The 19,943-nt window shown below is 43.1% G+C and overlaps 1 protein-coding gene across 2 annotated transcripts; it reads left to right on the top strand.

Moving 5' to 3' along the window:
- Positions 1 to 886: 886 nt before the first annotated feature.
- On the top strand, positions 887 to 14,012 carry LOC114765583 (uncharacterized). Of its 2 annotated transcripts, XM_028955774.1 has the most exons (17): positions 887 to 1,053; positions 4,258 to 4,602; positions 5,642 to 5,986; positions 6,074 to 6,160; positions 6,666 to 6,761; positions 7,089 to 7,181; positions 7,272 to 7,334; positions 7,449 to 7,553; positions 8,090 to 8,188; positions 8,352 to 8,453; positions 8,538 to 8,633; positions 8,965 to 9,054; positions 10,066 to 10,158; positions 10,269 to 10,352; positions 10,436 to 10,454; positions 11,134 to 11,167; positions 11,284 to 12,316. In XM_028955774.1, exons 1-17 carry the CDS (start codon positions 1,002 to 1,004, stop codon positions 11,284 to 11,286), a joined length of 1,806 nt encoding a protein of 601 aa, XP_028811607.1. In that variant the 5' UTR covers positions 887 to 1,001; the 3' UTR covers positions 11,287 to 12,316. The 2 variants fall into 2 exon arrangements, with proteins under 2 accessions (XP_028811607.1, XP_028811608.1); XM_028955775.1 differs by lacking the exons at positions 11,134 to 11,167; positions 11,284 to 12,316 and adding an exon at positions 13,546 to 14,012.
- The last annotated feature ends 5,931 nt before the right edge of the window (positions 14,013 to 19,943 follow it).

Here is a 19,943-nt window from a genome sequence, read left to right on the forward strand (position 1 = left end):
ACAGGGCAGTGAAAGTGTCCTTTCGCCCTACATTGCGGGCCTGCTCTGGCATATAAGTTTGTCTATAAGAGGGAAAAGAACACATGTAATATAAATGTAGTCATATAGAATGCAATCAATTTATCTAACAATCAAAGTGTACATGTTAACAACATAAATGAATGGCCATTCAATGTCTCTCTGAATGTGGTGAACAGGAAAGAAAATATATTTAATAAAAACACAAGCTTTTTCTTGCTGATGAATGCACTGAACTGTAAATGTGATTAGCAACTTTTAAGTTGACAGAAAGAGTGCCGAAGTTCTGAAAAGAAGTGCACATAACTACATTTATATCTATAACTATAAATTATATTTAATACCAACATACCTTGCAAAGGCAAAGCATTTTTAATTTGTCCATTTATATGTTCCTCAATCTTTGCCCTGACAGTAGGGCTGAAAGTGGGGCACAGAGGGCAGTGAAAGAGTCTTCTGCAACATGTTGTGCATTCCTGGAATGCTGGCTTTGACGCAGAATTACAGATTGATATGTGCATCTAAAACAAAGAGAAAAGCAGATAGACACCATATACACATTTGAACTATTTTGATGCTACTTTATGCTGTTTTTCAAAGTGCTGAGACCCTTATTCCACTGACTGCATAGAGGGAGCAGATAAAATGTACGGGACAACAGATTAAGTTATGAGATCAAATATATTTTGGATGTAAAAAAAATGAAAAATAAGCCAGTTCAGGTTTTAGCAGAAATAACACAATACACTTAGCATGTAATAGTGATTTTTCAATGTTACACTGGCACACTGGCAGGTCACGTGTTTCCGCTTAGTGTGGAGCGCCACACCCAGGAGCCAGACCCTTCTCGAACTGTCCGCCCCACAGAGCTGCGCATGCGCGGTCCGTTCTTCTCTCCAAAAGCGAAAGTAACTCTCGTTTTATTTTATTGTGTCTTTATCTGCAATGCGTGGCGGTTTTGTTGTGGTTGAAGCTCCAGAGAAATGAGAGCCCTGCTGTATCTCGTCGTTTTGTCGGTTATCGTTGGATTTGAAGGTACCAGATTTTCATATCTTCTGCACATGTAGTTTAATACTTTACTTTACTTTACTTTACTTTACTTTATTTAGCAGACGCTTTTATCCAAAGCGACTTACAAGAGGAAGACACCAGCAATTCTCGTTCGATTTCTATAGAATATTGAGTTTACAAACTAAGAGCCCTGATAAGGCTTAGACTTGTCAGTGAAGAGCATGCTTGTTAGGTGCTAGACTAAGAAAAATTATAATGTATTTATACATTTTGTATTTGTTTGTGCAATGTGTACGCATGTGCGTGTGTAAGTGTTAGATTTGTCTGTAATATTTTTTGAACAAGAGGGTTTTCACCTGCTTCTTAAAAGTGGTGATAGTCTCGGCTAGTCGTGTGGAGGAGGGCAGGTTGTTCCACCAGCCAGGGACAACAACGGAGAACAGAGATGATTGGAATCGGAGACCCCGTGAAGAAGGAATTTTTAGTCTCCTTTCGTTTGCCGATCTGAGAGAGCGTGCAGGGGTGTAGCTAGGTAGTAGTGTGTTGATGTAGGAGGTAGTATTGTAGCTTCTGTGCAGGGGTGTAGCTAGGTAGTAGTGTGTTGATGTAGGAGGTAGTATTGTAGCTTCTGTGCAGGAGTGTAGCTAGGTAGTATTGTGTTGATGTAGGAGGTAGTATTGTAGCTTCTGTGCAGGAGTGTAGCTAGGTAGTATTGTGTTGATGTAGGAGGTAGTATTGTAGCTTCTGTGCAGGAGTGTAGCTAGGTAGTAGTGTGTTGATGTAGGAGGTAGTATTGTAGCTTCTGTGCAGGAGTGTAGCTAGGTAGTAGTGTGTTGATGTAGGAGGTAGTATTGTAGCTTCTGTGCAGGAGTGTAGCTAGGTAGTAGTGTGTTGATGTAGGAGGTAGTATTGTAGCTTCTGTGCAGGAGTGTAGCTAGGTAGTAGTGTGTTGATGTAGGAGGTAGTATTGTAGCTTCTGTGCAGGAGTGTAGCTAGGTAGTAGTGTGTTGATGTAGGAGGTAGTATTGTAGCTTCTGTGCAGGAGTGTAGCTAGGTAGTAGTGTGTTGATGTAGGAGGTAGTATTGTAGCTTCTGTGCAGGAGTGTAGCTACATTTACATTTACATTTACATTTACGGCATTTGGCAGACGCCCTTATCCAGAGCGACTTACAACGTGCTTTCAAGTTACCATCGATGAAGAGATCAATTCCGGTTCACTAGGACCCCAACTATGAATACATCTATTTAATTCACTCTGTTGTAGATTCTGTACACAAAGTTTGACAAGAAAATTACAATTTAATCTAAATATTCTTTAAAGAGGAAGGTCTTGAGCTGCCGTTTGAAGGTGCTCAGTGACTGAGCTGTTCTGACCTCGAGGGGAAGTTCATTCCACCACCGAGGGGCCAAGACGGAGAAGAGTCTGGATGAATGTTTTCCTTTTACCTTCAGAGATGGAGGGACCAGGCGAGCAGTACTGGAGGCTCGGAGTAGACGAGGTGCAGTGCGAGGTGTAATGAGGGCTGTGAGGTAGGATGGTGCTGCTCCATGTTTGGCTTTGTAGGCCAGCATCAGTATTTTGAACCTGATGCGTGCAGCTACTGGGAGCCAGTGAAGGGAACGTAGCAGAGGGGTGGTATGGGAGAATTTGGGAAGGTTGAAGATCAGTCGTGCTGCTGCATTTTGTATGAGTTGTAGAGGTCGGATGGTACATAGAGGTAGACCAGCTAGAAGGGAGTTGCAGTAGTCCAGTCGTGAGATTACTAAGGACTGAACCAGTAGTTGGGTGGCCTGGGTTGACAGGTAAGGGCGGATTCGTCTGATATTGTAGAGAAGGAATCTACATGAGCGGGAAAGATTGCTGATGTGAGTTGAGAAGGAGAGTTGGTTGTCTATTGTTACGCCAAGGTTGCGGGCTGTTGCAGAAGGAGAGAGCTGCGAGTTGTCTAGGTAAATAGCAAGATCCTGATGTGGTGAAGAATCTGCTGGAATGAATATTAGTTCAGTTTTGGTGGGATTGAGTTGGAGGTGATGGGCTGCCATCCAAGACGAGATGTCTGTTAGACATGCAGAGATTTTGGAAGCAGCATGTAGATCAGAGGGAGGAAAGGAGAAGAGGAGTTGTGTGTCGTCAGCATAGCAGTGGTAGGATAATCCATGTGAGGAAATGACCTCACCAAGTGATCTCGTGTAGAGGGAGAAAAGGAGAGGACCTAGCACCGAGCCTTGAGGGACACCAGTGGAGAGTCTACGTGAGGTAGAGGTGGATCCTTTCCAAGTCACTTGGTAAGATCGCTCATCAAGGTAGGAAGCAAACCACTGCCATGCTGAGCCCCGAATTCCAAGCCTCTTCAGGATTGACAAGAGAGTCTTGTGGTTAACGGTGTCAAATGCAGCAGATAGGTCAAGGAGAATAAGAACTGATGACAGTTTTGCCAATCTGGCTGCATGTAGCTGCTCGGTAACCGCCAAAAGGGCAGTCTCGGTGGAATGAGCTGTTCTGAAGCCAGACTGGTTAGGATCCAGGAGGTTGTTCTGTGATAAATGGAGTGATAGCTGGTTGTAGACACAGCGCTCAAGGATTTTGGATAGAAACGAGAGGAGGGAAACTGGTCTGTAATTGTTAATGTCTGTAGGATCAGCAGTGGGTTTCTTTAGGATTGGAAGAACCCTGGCTGTTTTGAAGGCGGATGGTACGTGGCCAGATGAGATTGAGCCGTTTATGATATAAGAAATGAAAGGGATGAGGTCAGGGGAGATAGTTTGAAACATTGCAGAAGGTATTGGATCTAGTGGACAGGTGGTTGGGTTGCCTGTGGAAATAATCTGAATGATTTCATCAGATGTGATTTTAGAAAAAGCTAGGTAGTAGTGTGTTGATGTAGGAGGTAGTATTGTAGCTTCTGTGCAGGAGTGTAGCTAGGTAGTAGTGTGTTGATGTAGGAGGTAGTATTGTAGCTTCTGTGCAGGAGTGTAGCTAGGTAGTAGTGTGTTGATGTAGGAGGTAGTATTGTAGCTTCTATGCAGGAGTGTAGCTAGGTAGTAGTGTGTTGATGTAGGAGGGCGCAGTTCCAATGCGAGCAGCTACCGGGAGCCGGTGGAGAGAGTTGACAAGAGGTGTAACATGGGTGTATTTTGGCTGATTGAAGATGAGACGGGCTGCCATATTTTGCCATCATCTAATACGCATGAGAACGTGAGGGCTTGTCTACTCTTGTCTGTTCCAGGTCTCCAGGTTGAGGGTCCCTCAGGTCCTCTCCAGGTCCAGCTGGGGGACTCTGTGCTGCTGCCCTGTTCTGTACGGACCCCCGTACCTCTGGAGGAGCTGGAGGTGCTGTGGAAGAGAACCGATCTAGAGACCGTAGTGCTCCTGTTCCAGGATGGAGAAGTGAGAGGAGAGTCTCAGGAGCCGAAGTTCAGGAACAGAACTCACTTCTTCACCGAGGAGCTCAGCAGAGGAAACTTCTCTCTGTTCCTCACCAACGTTACACCTGCTGATGCTGGAATGTACAGATGTTCAGTTCATACAGACACCGAGTACGGAGACGCCACGGCCCTCATCCAGCATGTTGGTGAGCGTTTATTCCACGTCCTTCATTAATTTCCTTCAGGATTGATAAAGTTTTCTTATTCTGATTCTGATTTTCTTATTCTGATGCAGATGTTGACACCAGAATATAAATGTAACTTTCATTTAACGTTCTCTGCATATGTGACTGCAATTGTACACACAAGTACTGGGATAATGGTGGAAAATATGTGGGCGTGGCTTAGCTGTTCATCTCCTGGGACTAAGTCACCTTCATCACAGCTAGGAGGTGGAGTCTCTTAGCTCCTCCCACACAGGATAGTCTGAACTGGCGGGCAGACAGGAGTGACAAACCACACATCCAGGGACGTTCAAGATCACGTTGAGCTTTATTGTCATTGCAGCTACATGCATGTTAGACAGAACACAGTGAAACCAAACAACGTTTCTCCAGAACCAACATGTAACATTTAAACAACGTTACACACTGACATGAAGTAACCGGCTACGTAATGCTTCTGTATAAGCATTGAAGTCATTAGCACATCTTCACCCTACTCGTTACATATAATTTATGTTTTAAAACATGAAATTGTAATATTTGCATATTTGTAATATTTGTAATATTGAGGTCAATAGCAATCGCACAAGCATTTCACTGCATATCATACCGTGTACGACTGTGTACGTGACAAATTTACATTTACAGCATTTACCAGACGTCCTTATCCAGAGCGACTTACAGTCAGTAGTTACAGGGACAGTCCTCCCCTGGAGACACTCAGGGTTAAGTGTCTTGCTCAGGGACACGATAGAAGTAAGTGGGGTTTGAACCCGGGTCTTCTGGTTCATAGGCGAGTGTGTTACCCACTAGGCTACTACCACCCATGCACCCACAAATAAAATTTTACATAAAGTACGAACAAAAGACACAAATAAACCAAGTATACAATAAGACAGTCAGTCAGCGATAAAACGGGTGAAATGAATAATGAAAAATGGAAGAGAACTACTGAACTACCGGAGAGCCGGTGGACCGTATCTTTTTTTGCCATGACGAGTCAAATTCTATTCTGTTCCAGTGGGGGTGACTGGAGAAGACCGTCCTGTCTTCGCCTACGCGGGACAGGAGGTGGTTCTGAGCTGCTCTGTGGACTCACACGTCCTTCCTGAGCAGGTGACCTGGAATAAGCGTGACGCCAGCAGGGAATCCGTACTGGTTCTGCTCTTCGAGGATAATAACACGTGGCCAGACTCTTCACATGAGAGATATCAGGGCCGAGCCGAGCTCTTCCCTGCAGAAATCCACAAAGGAAACTTCTCTCTCAGGCTGAAGGACGTCAGGACTGAAGATAAAGGGGACTACGTGTGTCAGGTTCACACCAGTTACCTGTCAGCCAACACCACAGCAGAACTGCAGGTTTTGGGTAAATTATGGAAACATCACGCGGCCAATGATGTATAGTCATGTTTTAAATGATAAGAAGATAGAACTTGACCATGTCCCCCCACAGGTTTCTACTGGCAGCACATCCTGGTTTTGATATTCTGCTTCACAGCTCTAGTTCTTGTTCTTTTGCTTTGGACCTTGATGATAAGAGGTAGGTTCAGATGAACCTGAAAGTGATTATTTATCACTGTGACAAACAAAAAGCCAGTAAAGACAAGACAGAACCACGTCCTAGTTATCTGAAGAACGTCCTATCACCCAGAACATGAGTTCTAATGATGTTCTTAGTTGTTCTGATCTTTTATTCAGGCTCTTTGAAATTAAAAGATTCTGGCCCATTCAGCTAAATACACTGAAATTACACAAAAACTGAGGACATGGAAGGATGGAGGTTCCATTATTGTGTATCATGTATTATTAATCATTATTAATATTGATTAATATTATTATAATAAATAGAATTTTTAATAAGCTGTTTTTTTTTAGGTTGGAGATAAAGCCACATTATTGTCCGTTCCTGACATCATGTTATATTTATTTATGAGAATTTACTACAGTTATAATGTGAATATTTCTCCTCTCAAACCAACCGTGTCGTTTCACTCTGACGCCTGTAGGTTTCATTCGTAATCCTGCTTTTATTCCCGCTTCCTCAGGTACGAGTGAGTGGGAGCTGAAGCATCACAGCTTGTTGGTCTTTTGTCCAAATATCTGTCTGATCATCGCCTACGTGCTCTGGTGGTGGAAAGAAGGTGACTGTGTTCTAAAGGACAAGGACGTTTCATTTTCTCTACCACAGACACAGACCCCCGACCCCAAAACATTTACATTCATAAACCAGCAAGATATTAATCTAGTTATGAACGTGACTTGTGGAACACGTCATCATCAGGGAAGATCTGATCTCCAGCTGTGTTCTTATTGTAAAGAATTTTGTAAATGGGCTGCACTTCATCAGATGACCACATCTAGTTTTGTACTTTTTTATGTTTCTTACTGTAATTTTAATATTTTACATGAACATTATTGTCTTATTATGTCTTATTATCTTATCGTCTTATGTCATCCTTCTGATGCAGGTTCTACAGAGGAGGTGGTCTCTTGCTCAGTTCTCTTTCTGAGTCGCTTCTTTCTGCTCTTTGCTGTTGTTCCAGATATTGATAAATTCCCTGGTATAAATACCTGAGTTCTGTGTGTGTTTACTGTTATACAGTAAAATATATATGTCGATTTTTAAGACTAACATGCTGTTTTATTTACAGAATTTTTAATCAGGACAAGTTTCTACATAGAAATGAGTGTTGCTGCAGGAATATTTTATTTTGGTAAATACTCACTCACTTCAGTTCATATTTTACTGTCATGTTCCTTATTCAACTGCCATGAGCTTCAAATGAGACAATCTTTTGTTTTAATATATATTTATTTTTATATACTAGGTTTGGTGTATGAAAGACGGAATTACATCACAGATGGATTGATTGTAACTGCATTTGCTGCATTGCTGCTCGTTTTTGTTCTTCATGGATTATATCATTTTAAGGGTGAGTAAGAGTTAGAGAGCATTTCTGATCTAAAATGCTGCCTGAAATGTATATTGTAAAATGTCCCATGTTATACAGTACACTATGAAACCAATATTATTAATATATAAATATGAATCTATTTTGACACTATTAAAACTTCTGCTATTGGTTCATTAACATTGTGTTTCCTTTTAAATATATGCCTACAAATATTAAGTTGTAAAATTTTATTGGTTTTAGATTCATGGGATAATTGGCTTCTTTGTTTACATTTACATGTACAGCATTTACCAGACGCCCTTATCCAGAGCGACTTACAGTCAGTAATGACAAGGACAGTCCCCCCCGGAGACACTCGGGGTTAAGTGTCTTGCTCAGGGACACGATGGTATTAAGTGGGGTTTGAACCTGGGTCTTCTGGTTCATAGGCGAGTGTGTTACTCGAATGTGTAGGCTACTAGTGTATTTTGGGAGGAATAAAACTAGTTATGTGTGATGAAGGGAAGACGCATTGTGGTAATAACATTTTTATTGTTGTCATTTTTTAAATGCAGAAAGTAGAAGACATTGGACGATGAGTACCACGCTTATTCTGTTTTTGGATCTATTTTACATTTTAAGCTTGTTCTTTGGATCTCGATCAGTAAATCCAAGTAAGTAAAATGTATCAGTCAGACATTATTTATTTAATTTCAATATCAGGGGACAGTGGAAAATAAACTGGAAAAAATTAAGAGCATAATTCTGAAGAATGTAATTACCACATTTTAAATCTCTGCTGTGCAGTAAACTCATCATCTTCTTTTCTGATTTCAGTCCAGTTAGTAACCGCACTGATGGCACTGGTGGTACTGTTGGCACTGGTGGTACTGTTGGCACTGTTGGGGTTAAAAATAATTGAGTGTCACCGTCTCCAAGGTCAGACATCAGTGACATGATTACAGCTTAATAACAATGTCATAACTTTTATACACGACTTATTTTTCTTATTTATTGTTTCAGATAAAAGAAGAAGGATTTACTTTTTGGTTCTTGCACATCTCGTACTCTGTGCGGTTTTTCTGTATTTTTACCGTCAGGACTTGGAAAATTATGAAGGTATGAAATTTTACTTTCAGTACGAATTATATAATCTTATATAAAGAGCCCATAAGAGCCCATAGCTCTTAAATTTAATTAATTAATATGTTACATGTAACTAGTGAGTTATGCATATGTAAAAAGTTTAAATAGAATATTTATATGTAACAATATTATAAAATATCAATGACTAACTGATATAGTTAGTGGGATCATTCGTCTGAAAATAAAATTGTAGCAATGGAAATGATTTAATAGATCCTTTTAATCCCTAATTTATGCTTTATTTTTATATGAAATATGTTATATGGTGTTTGAATGTTACTCATGTTGGTCTGTGTGATTACAGGGACTGCTGGTTTGCTGTCTGTGATCGTCCTGCTTCAGATCCTGTGTCTTTGTGAGATTTTGGATCACGCGTTTGAACCCAAATTTGCTGGTACTGTCCTCACCACAGTCTGTAGTTCTGTTGTTCAATGTCACATGTTTACTTGTTGTTTTTTGTTTAATGCAAAACAAGTTCAGTTCCGCAGACTTCTGGTCAATAGTCCCTCCGGTCATACGTCCCTCCGGTCATATGTGTCCCTCCTGTCATACGTCCCTCCAGTCATATGTCCCTCCGGTCATATGTGTCCCTCCGGTCATACGTCCCTCCAGTCATTCGTCCCTCTGGTCATATGTCCCTCTGGTCATATGTGTCCCTCCGGTCATACGTCCCTCCGGTCATTCGTGACTCTGGTCATGCGTCCCTCCGGTCATGCGTCCCTCCAGTCATACTTCCCTCCGGTCATGCGTCCCTCCGGTCATGCGTACCTCTGGTCATATGTCCCTCTCGTCATGCATCCCTCTCGTCACACGTCCCTCCGGTCATGCGTCCCTACGGTCAGCAGTGTGTGGGGGACGGTACCTTGGCGGTTCGGTCACATGTCCCTCTGGTCATACGTCCTTCCGGTCATGCGTCCCTCCAGTCATACGTCCCTCCGGTCATACGTCCCTCCGGTCATGCGTCCCCCCGTCATGCGTCCCTCCGGTCATACGTCCCTCCGGTCATACATCCTTTCCGTCCATCTGGTCATGCGTCCCTCTGGTCATGCGTTTCTCTGGTCACACATCCTTTCCGGTCACATGTCCCTCTGTACACCTGTAGCCCTGCATTGATATATAAACTATATCATTTGATACAAAGTTGATATAGCGGGCCGGATTAAAAGGACCCACCCCTGTTCTTAGGCACCACGGGACAGAAATGATTTCGTTTAAATGTCCACTCTTGTGAGATTGTAAGATTTGTCCTCCCGTATGTTACTGTCACTATTGCTTGTATAAATGAAGAATAATAGTGGTCCAATTATGAATAATTATATCCTGTTAACCAGATGAAGCAGCAGTTGTTTCTGTGGATGAGGTCAGGTTTTCTCTACTTTTTTCTGATTTGTTTTGTTGGTTGTAGAAAAACCTCGACGGATTCTCTACATATCAGGAACTGTGGGTCTCTGTGCAGTAAATTCCATTTCTCTGGCTACAGAACTAATAATGAAAGCAGGTGAGTGTAGAATTAGTGAACAATGATCCACCGGACTCTTCACAGTGGACCGTGCAGGATGGTGAACTGATCTTTACATGTAATATGATGGTTTCATGTGTGATGATTAGAACGTGGAGAGCGGACGGTAGAAGACCTGCGCTTGGTGGTTTTCCCGTTTGAGTGTTTCCTGCTTTGTGGCTGGCTTGCTTTATGTAAGTAACCTCAATATTCATCAGTAATTCAGTTTATATGAACTGTTGAATATTAAAACTCATCTGGTGTTGAATCCATGCAGGTGTTTACTACATGCGTGGGTAAGTCTAACTTTTATTTTCTTCAGAAAAATCCTGATTATTCCAGCTTCCTTTCAGTTGACCTCTGACCCCTGAGTTGAATAAATGATAATGGTACACACTTATTTACTATGCAGGTGGCAAAATCTTACAGCAACTTTCAAAGTTTCAATGTATAAAATGGAAGTGCATTTTAGAAAAGGTTTTGCAATAGGTATTCATATAGTGTATCTCATATATACACACTAACACACACATACTTACACACCTACACACACATATATACACACTCACACACACACTCACTCTCACACATACACACACACACACACACACACTCTCACACACACACACACACACACACACACTCACACACACACACACACACACACACACACTCACACACTCTCACAGACACTCACACACACATGTGTTCATTCATAGTTTTGATGCCTTCAGTGAGAATCTACCAACGTAAATAGTCATGAAGATAAAGAAAAAAAAAAAGAACATTTTTTATATTTATATTTGTACTGGAAAAAGTATGAGTTGTGATGAGTTTATTTAAGGCTGAGATGTAACATGACCAATGAGAAAATATGGACCAGATATGTAACATGAAGCACCATGATGAGTCTTTATAGGATTACACAAGTGTAGAGATCAGATTTTGATAGAATTTCTTGTATTTTGTCTTCAGAGAAATTCTCTGCTGTGGTGGAAGCAGGCAGCAGGTGAGCAACAGCTGTTTATTTATATTGAATATATTAATTAAGAATGAATATTCATATACATTTAATATTCAACCTATTAACATATTGTTTAAATTATCTTATTCTTATCTTGACAGTGAACAGTGTCTCTTCTACACAACTAACACTGAACCATATAAACGTTCTATATTCCAGTATGAAATAAGATGGGCCACCAAATATTAAATATTATGACTGAATGTAGTTATAGGATCAGTTTCCTGGATTAAGCCCAGCCAGGAAACTGACTCTTAATGCATGAAATGAATTATCACTATTTTATAACATGAAATATACTTAAAGCTGGGTCACCTGGGAATATGATTATTTACAGCCGTGGTAAACAGGGTAGTAAAGTTTAAACCACTGCGCACCGGTCATAGACAACGTCTTCCCTGCAACCAAAGGGAACTAACTATTCTAAACTAAAATAAAAAAAAAAAGTTAAAAAAGTTTTAAGACTAACCTGGCAGGTCAAACCTGGACAAGGACTAGAATCTTCTGGAGACACTTAACTGCTTCAGGAGAAGCTCAAGGAGGAAGAACAGCTGGAAATCGGTTAAATATGGACAAATGCTGCACTTGATGCTCGAGGGCTTTTTAATGGACATTACCTGGAGAACGTGTCTCAATGCTGTGAGATTTACATTTCCAACATTTACCAGACGCCCTTACCCAGAGCGTCTTACAATTAGTAGTTATAGGGACAGTCCCCCCCTGGAGACACTCAGGGTTAAGTGTCTTGCTCAGGGACACGATGGTAGTAAGTGGGGTTTGAACCTGGGACTTCTGGTTTAGCCTCTAGGCGTCTTCCATCCTGCAGTCTGTTATTTAATTTTATTCATCAGATCTCACCATTCTATGACATGCTAACAGTCTCTTTGCGCTTGTTTTTTGAAAATATAAACAGATTTTTTGTGATAGAAATTAGGGCCGCAACTATCGAATATTTTTGGAATCGAGTATTCAGTCGATTCTTTTTCATCGATTAATCGACTAATCGGCTAACTCATACTTTTGCATTTTTAAACAACTCTGTCAATAGTGTGTTATGCAACATGAAAATTGGCTGTTATTCCTCACAATTTATTTAAACTCAATACTTTTATTAGATCAAAGCTTAAAACCTTTGGGTTACTGGCTCCAGAACTAAGCCCATTTAATCAACCTTTCTGTGAAACATTCATGATGTACATGGAAAAACTATGAAACATAGGTTAGCCTATTTGTCCTTAGTTTTATTTTAATTAAAAAAAGGGAAAAGGGGTGTAACCCCCTGCTATAGCCCATCTGAGAATAAAGAGGAAAAAAGTATAAAGGTGCAAAATAGTAAAAAGAATTACTAATAATCCAACTTAAACAATACAGTTCAGTTTCCAGATGAGGTAGGTAGGTGGAATGTTTGTCTTTGTGCAATGTTACGTGCAAAATAGAGAGAGAGAATTTTTATTAGTGCATGTGTGTGCAATGTATGTGCAAGCCTGCGCCGCTGTGATGTACAACAAATGCTATAAAGCGTGTGCACGTGTGTGTGTGAGATGAGGAGGGATGAATTACATGAGTGAGATCTTGGTGGATTTCCTCTCTTGCTACTTATCTTGCCTTGTCACTATTGACTCATAACGCAAATACTTACAAATAATGTACGTTCTAAGAAGCGTTAATGTTAGTTAGCAATAAAAGTAGTCCGAGTCGCTTGGAGAAGTGTGGTTTACGTGAAACGTAAAATGGTCCCACACATTAGATATTTTATGCCTTTTACGCACACCGGTATCTTCATTTTCTGCCAATAATTTGCACCTTATTAAATCTTTGAAATGCGCGTCAGTTAAAACAGTCCGTGTAGAACAATGATACCGGGCGTGATACGATAATAGATGGATTTTGGTGGCGAATTAAACGAAGCCCCGAGGCAAAGAAGTTTCCTCGAACATTTTTTGTAATCGAATCATGTGAGTTATTCGAATAATCGTTTCAGCCCTAATAGAAATAGACTTTATTTGGAAAAGTGTTGTATTTAAATATTTTAACTGTACAGAGTATTTGCATGCAGACATTTTGAAATAAAGGATCTGTGTAAATCACGACCAACAACAGAATTCTGTGCAGCCAACATGACGAGTCCTCAGGTACGTTCGGTATTTCCCGGTGACACTGAGGCTGAGCTGCAGGGTAACGAGAACCTGGTGAGAAGAAGGGTGGGTGACGTCCCCTGCATCTGCTTCTCTGATGATGGTCTGCACATCAGTCAGATCAGTGGAGCTGCTGGTTCAGCATCAGTACTAATTTAATACGGCACACACTCAATACTCATATCAATACACGTTCAACAAAAATCCTCCATCATTTCACACATTCAGTCACCAGATCATCAGAATCTGAGCTCTGCGGACACCACGTGGGTGAAGATCCAGCAGCAGGGGCAGCATGCAGAGCGAATACTTCAGTTATTTCAGCGTTTATCTGTCACATGGTGGTAGAGCCCGTCTCCGTCTCCATCAGTATAGAAGTCCACAGTCGTCCAAGTGTTCACCCATCAGGTGTCCTGCACAAAAAAAACACCAACATTCAGATCAACTCCATCAGCAGGAGGTTCAGGCTCATTTCTGTTTCGCTGTGTACAGAATTGTGATAAATCAGGCAGAGATTCAGAAATAAACCCGTTATGCCAGATTGGGACGTGTCATGAACCGGTCCGAAAGGGGAAACTATGGTCCGTTTTATGTTTAAGATAAGATACGATAAGTTAAGATCAACCTTTATTAGTCCCACAAGTGGGAAATTGCAATTGTCACGGCAGAAAGTGGATAGAAGCAGAAGGTAATAGCAGCACAAAAAATAAGATAAATATGTATCTGTATATATCTACAAATTTACAATTTTAACAATTTACAACTTAACAAAATGTACCAAAGTGTGTGTGTTTGTCTGTGTATGTGTGGTCAGCTGTGAGGTCTTTGTTATAGAGTCTGACAGTGGTTGGAAGAAAAGACCTTCTGAACCTCTCCTTCCCACATCGTGGGTGCAGTAGCCTGCCACTGAAGGAGCTGCTCAGTGCTGTCAGGGTCTCCTGCATGGGGTGGGAGATGTTGTCCACCATTCTCCTGTCACTCACCACCTCCACTGGGTCCAGAGGGCGTCCTAGAACAGAGCTGGCCTTCCGGATCAGCCTGTTCAGCCTCTTCCTGTCCCCAGTGGAGATGCTGCTACCCCAGCAGACCACACCGTGAAAGATGGCTGATGCCACTACAGAGTCATAGAAGGTCTTTAGGAGTGGCCCCTGTACTCCAAAAGACCTCCGCAGCAGGTACAGCCTGCTCTGCCCTTCTTTATAGAGTGTATTAGTGTTATGAGTCCAGTCCAGTTTATTGTTCAGGTGGACACCAAGGTACTTGTAGCTCTCCACTGCCTCAATGTCCATACCCTGGATGTCCAGTGGTTGCAGTGGAGGATGTTTGTGCCTGCAGAAGTCTACCACCAGCTCCTTGGTTTTTCCAGTGTTGATCTGGAGGTAGTTCTGCTGGCACCAGTCCACAAAGTCCCTTGTCAGTTCTATGTACTCCCTGTCGTCCCCATCAGTGATGAGGCCGACTATTGCAGAGTCGCCAGAGAACTTCTGCAGGAAGCAGTTGGTGGAGTTGTGTGAGAAGTCTGCAGTGTAGATTGTGAAGAGGAACGGCGCCGGCCCCCGTACTGCAGACAACCGTGTCTGACACACAGCCCTGAGTTCTCACATACTGTGGACAGTTAGTGAGGTAGTCCAGGATCCATGTGGCTAGGTGAAGGTCCACTCCTGTGTGCTCCAGCTTGTCCCTCAGGATTGTGGGTAAGATGGTGTTGAAAGCACTGGAGAAATCAAAGAACATGATTCTCACAGTGCTCCTAGCGGTCTCCAGGTGAGAGAGGGAACGATGTAGGAGGTGGATGATGGCATCATGATGGCATCATCCACTCCAATGCCAGGCTGGTAAGCAAACTGAAGCGGGTCCAGTGATGAGCTCACCAGGGGCCGAAGCTGGGCCAGGATCAGCCGCTCCAGGTTCTTTATCAGGTGGGATAACAGCCTGTAGCTGTTGTGACGTAAAGCTGTGACGTAAAGCTGTCTGTAGCTTTACGTCATGTGTAATGTTCCCTAACATTACAGTTTTCACCTGTGTTGAATGTATAAAGCTGTCCTGTTAGTTTCTGTTCGCCGTCAGGTCTTTGATGTTATGTTCCATGTTCACCAGCGTCATTGGATGTCTCCCCTGTCCTGTGCTTCACCATTAAACCCCGGTTTCGTGACGTCGAGCGATTGCGTCATTCCTTCCTCGTCATCTTTACTTTACTTTACTTTACTTTATTTTGCAGACACTTTTATCCAAAGTGACTTACAGGAGGACGACACCAGCAATTCTCGTTCGATTTCTATAGAGTTTTGAGTTTACAAAACTAAGAGCCCTGATAAGGCATGCTCAGAGATTGTTAAGTGCTAGACAAAGAAAAAAATTATAATGTATATATATATATATATTTTTGTATTGTTTTGTGCAATGTGTACGCATGTGCGTGTGTAAGTGTTAGATTTGTCTGAAATCTCGTCATCTTGTCACCTCCTTGTCATCACTTCTGTTCACCTGCTTCGTCATGCCACCATGGTCATGACAGGATGAGACTGTCGGCTTGATGCATCGTCCACACTCGTGTAGAGCTGGAGGGGTTGTTCTGGTTTACCTTGTGGATGGACCTGGTGAGGCGGATGCCCAGAACCTGGAAGATCTCAGCTGCAACTTTATTGTCATTACACATGCAGTTTAGGTCTAACCAGAAGTGCAATATGCAGCAAGTGCAGGATAAAGGTCAAATAAGTTATGTGTATACATAAGGTGATATGTACAGGAGATGGATAAATATGAACATATTTATATAAAAAAAAGTGTATAGTCAGAATTCTATGTAGAATGTAGTGCAATGATTATGTGCAAAAATGTGCAAGATTAGGTAGTACGGTGGTTATCAGGAGTGTATGGGGGGGGGGGGGGGGGGGGGGTCAGAGGAGTTCAGCAGGGAGACAACTCTGGGAACAAAGCTGTTCCTAAGTCTGCTGGTGGCCTACAGCGTCGGCCCGAATATAAATCTTGATCATCAATATCAGACACTGATATGTAAGACTGGTGTGCACATTTCTGAGAAAATGGTGAGTAAAGTGATGGGATTTGTGAAAAACGTGATTTAAATGGCATTTCTGACTGTGGTGACAGTGTTGACACGATGACACTTCTGGAGGAGAGGAGATACAGCGTCTCGGCGAATCTCTTGTTAATGTCCACTGCTGCTCTGGCTGCTCTGGAATCTCGTCCCTCCCCGAGCTGCGACCCGCGTCCCCGGCGCCCCGGCGAGTGGCAGCCCGGCGTGACAGCCTGTGACTCTCTCCACTCTGTGGTCAGCAGACTGCAGACACAATCCTCACAAGCTCTGTTTTTAACATCGGGTGTCACTGGTCTCCACACTGCCCACCTTCACCCAGCATGTGACATGCACCACCAGAGACAATAGAACAGAGACTTACTGTATGCCAACACAAAAGAGGCATACAGCTCATCACCACTCCCTCCCCAGGGATGATCTGATCACAACCTGGTGCACCTCGTCCCAGTGTACCAGCCCTTAGTGCGCAGGGAGCCAGCAGTCACCCGCACAGTACAGGGATGGTCTGAGGAGAGCGAGGAGGCTCTAAAGGACGGTTTTGAGTCGACTGTGTGGGATGTGCTGTGTGACGAACATGGGGAGGACATCGACAGCCTTGTGACATGCATTACCGAATACATAAACTTCTGTGTGGATAACACCGTACCCACCAAGACTGTACGGTGCTACCCCAACAACAAACCCTGGATTACACCAGAAATCAAGGCCGTCCTCAAGCAGAAGAGGAGGGCCTTCAAATCAGGAGACAAGGAGGAGCTGAAAAGGGTGCAGAGGGAATAAAAAAAAAAAACTAATCAGGGATGGAAAGGACAGCTACAGGCAGAGGATGGAAAACCAGCTCCAGCAGAACCATCTCAGGCCACAAAGAAAAGAACTCTCTGCCGGTGGGGGATGTGAGGTGGGCAAATGAGCTGAATCACTTTTTCAACTGGTTTGATTCATCTGCCACTGACTCTCCCCCCAAACTGTCCTCTCTGATGCAGCCCTTAACGCCTGCTGTAGACACCCCCACCTCTATTCACACCTCCTCTACACCCCCCAGCCCCACCTCTATTCACACCTCCTCTACACTTCACACCGCTGACTTCGGCCCCTGGTGAGTTCATCACTGGACCCGCTTCAGTTTGCTTACCAGCCTGGCATTGGAGTGGATGATGCCATCATGATGCCATCATCCACCTCCTACATCGTTCCCTCTCTCACCTGGAGACCGCTAGGAGCACTGTGAGAATCATGTTCTTTGATTTCTCCAGTGCTTTCAACACCATCTTACCCACAATCCTGAGGGCCAAGCTGGAGTCCACAGGAGTGGACCTTCACCTAGCCACATGGATCCTGGACTACCTCACTAACCGACCACAGTATGTGAGAAGGCTGTGTGTCAGACACAGTTGTCTGCAGTACGGGGGCCGGCGCCGTTCCTCTTCACAATCTACACTGCAGACTTCTCACACAACTCCACCAACTGCTTCCTGCAGAAGTTCTCTGATGACTCTGCAATAGTCGGCCTGATCACTGATGAAGACGACAGGAAGTACCTAGAACTGACAAGGGACTTTGTGGACTGGTGCCAGCAGAACTACCTCCAGATCAACACTGGAAAAACCAAAGAGCTGGTGGTAGACTTCTGCAGGCACAAACATCCTCCACTGCAACCACTGGACATCCAGGGTATGGACATTGAGGCAGTGGAGAGCTACAAGTACCTTGGTGTTCACCTGAACAATAAACTGGACTGGACTCATAACACTAATACACTTTATAAAGAAGGGCAGAGCAGGCTGTACCTGCTGCGGAGGTCTTTTGGGGTACAGGGGCCACTCCTAAAGACCTTCTATGACTCTGTAGTGGCATCAGCCATCTTTCACGGTGTGGTCTGCTGGGGTAGCAGCATCTCCGCTGGGGACAGTAAGAGGCTGAACAGGCTGATCCGGAGGGCCAGCTCTGTTCTAGGATGCCCTCTGGACCCAGTGGAGGTGGTGAGTGACAGGAGAATGGTGGACAACATCTCCCACCCCATGCAGGAAACTCTGACAGCACTGAGCAGCTCCTTCAGTGACAGGCTCTGCACCCACGATGTGGGAAGGAGAGGTTCAGAAGGTCTTTTCTTCCAACCGCTGTCAGACTCTATAACAAAGACCTCAACACTGACCACCCACACACAGACAAACACACACTTTGGTACATTTTGTTAAATTGTAAATTGTTTAAATTGTAAATTTGTAGATATATACAGATACATATTTATCTTATTTTTTGTGCTGCTATTACCTTCTGCTTCTATCCACGTGACAATTGCAATTTCCCACTTGTGGGACTAATAAAGGTTTATCTTATCTTATCTTATCTTAGCTACTCCTTCTCAAGGTTTCTTCCATGGGAGTTTTCTGGTTGTTCCTCATGTCCAGAGAGCCCATTGAGACTTTGTTTGTGACTTTGTTCTGTACAAAATGACGTATTTTGTTTATTCCGTACAAATGTCACAAGAGACACGGCTGAATTTTTTCCCCGGGACCCCAACTCGTCCTGACACAGAATTTTATTCTCAGCCGGCCGGGAGTTGAGACACATTGCTTGTTAATTGCATATTGTTTATTTTTAGTTCATTTTTAATTCTCGTAATTTTTTAGGCCGCATCTGCTCTCGATTTTTATAGATGAAATTTTACATTTTACAAGGTGCCACTGAGGTGCCACTGAGCAAAACACCGTCCCCACACACTGCTCCCCGGGCGCCTGTCATGGTGCCCACTGCTCACTCAGGGTGATGAGTTACACGCAGAGGACAAATTTCACTGTGTGCACTGTGTGCTGTGCTGCTGTGTATCACAATGACAATCACTTCACTTTATTACTTTATTACAGGTTCACTTTTTATAATTCACTAAAATTTTACTGAGCAGGAGTGTCCAGTGGTGTCTTCAGTAGGAGCTGAACATAAACCAGAATCGAGGTTCAGATCTCCACTAGGGACAGTACGGAGGTGCAGGAGGACATGGGGCAACATCGTCCACATGACCATACCTGCTGGATTTCAGGCGTCAGGCCCCTTTAATCCCGCTCAAAGACGCCTGTCTGGGTTTCACAGTTGTAAACTGGTCAGACTGCGCCATCTACTGTTCAGTGGAGGAACTTCCACAAAGCTTGTCCTGCAGAAACGTTCTGATTCGTATAAACCCGTTAAAGCGTGTATGAGATTCTACTTCATAAAACTCCAATACACTCCAGCACTTTCTGTTACACATATTTCATGTTTTATGCTAAAGACATAAAAGTGTAATATTTGGTTATGTTTGCAATATTTGCAATATTGTGGTCTGTTCAATCGCTAAAGCATTTCACTGCATATCATACCGTGTACGACTGTGTACGTGACAAATAAAATTTGAATTAGAATTTGAGAGTAGCTGTAGTGACTTTTATTCCTGTAGGTTAAATGAAACCCCGTGAATCTGTACCTGGATCAGCCAGTTTGCTTCATGACGATCACGTTTATAACCGTGTATTTCACCTCTATTTGCACCTTCTCAGCGAAGCTCTCGTATTTCGGGTTTTCCGAACTGTCCGCCCCA

Source organism: Denticeps clupeoides, chromosome 16 (assembly GCF_900700375.1).
Source record: "Denticeps clupeoides chromosome 16, fDenClu1.1, whole genome shotgun sequence".
In the NCBI taxonomy this organism is placed as follows: Eukaryota; Metazoa; Chordata; class Actinopteri; order Clupeiformes; family Denticipitidae; genus Denticeps; species Denticeps clupeoides.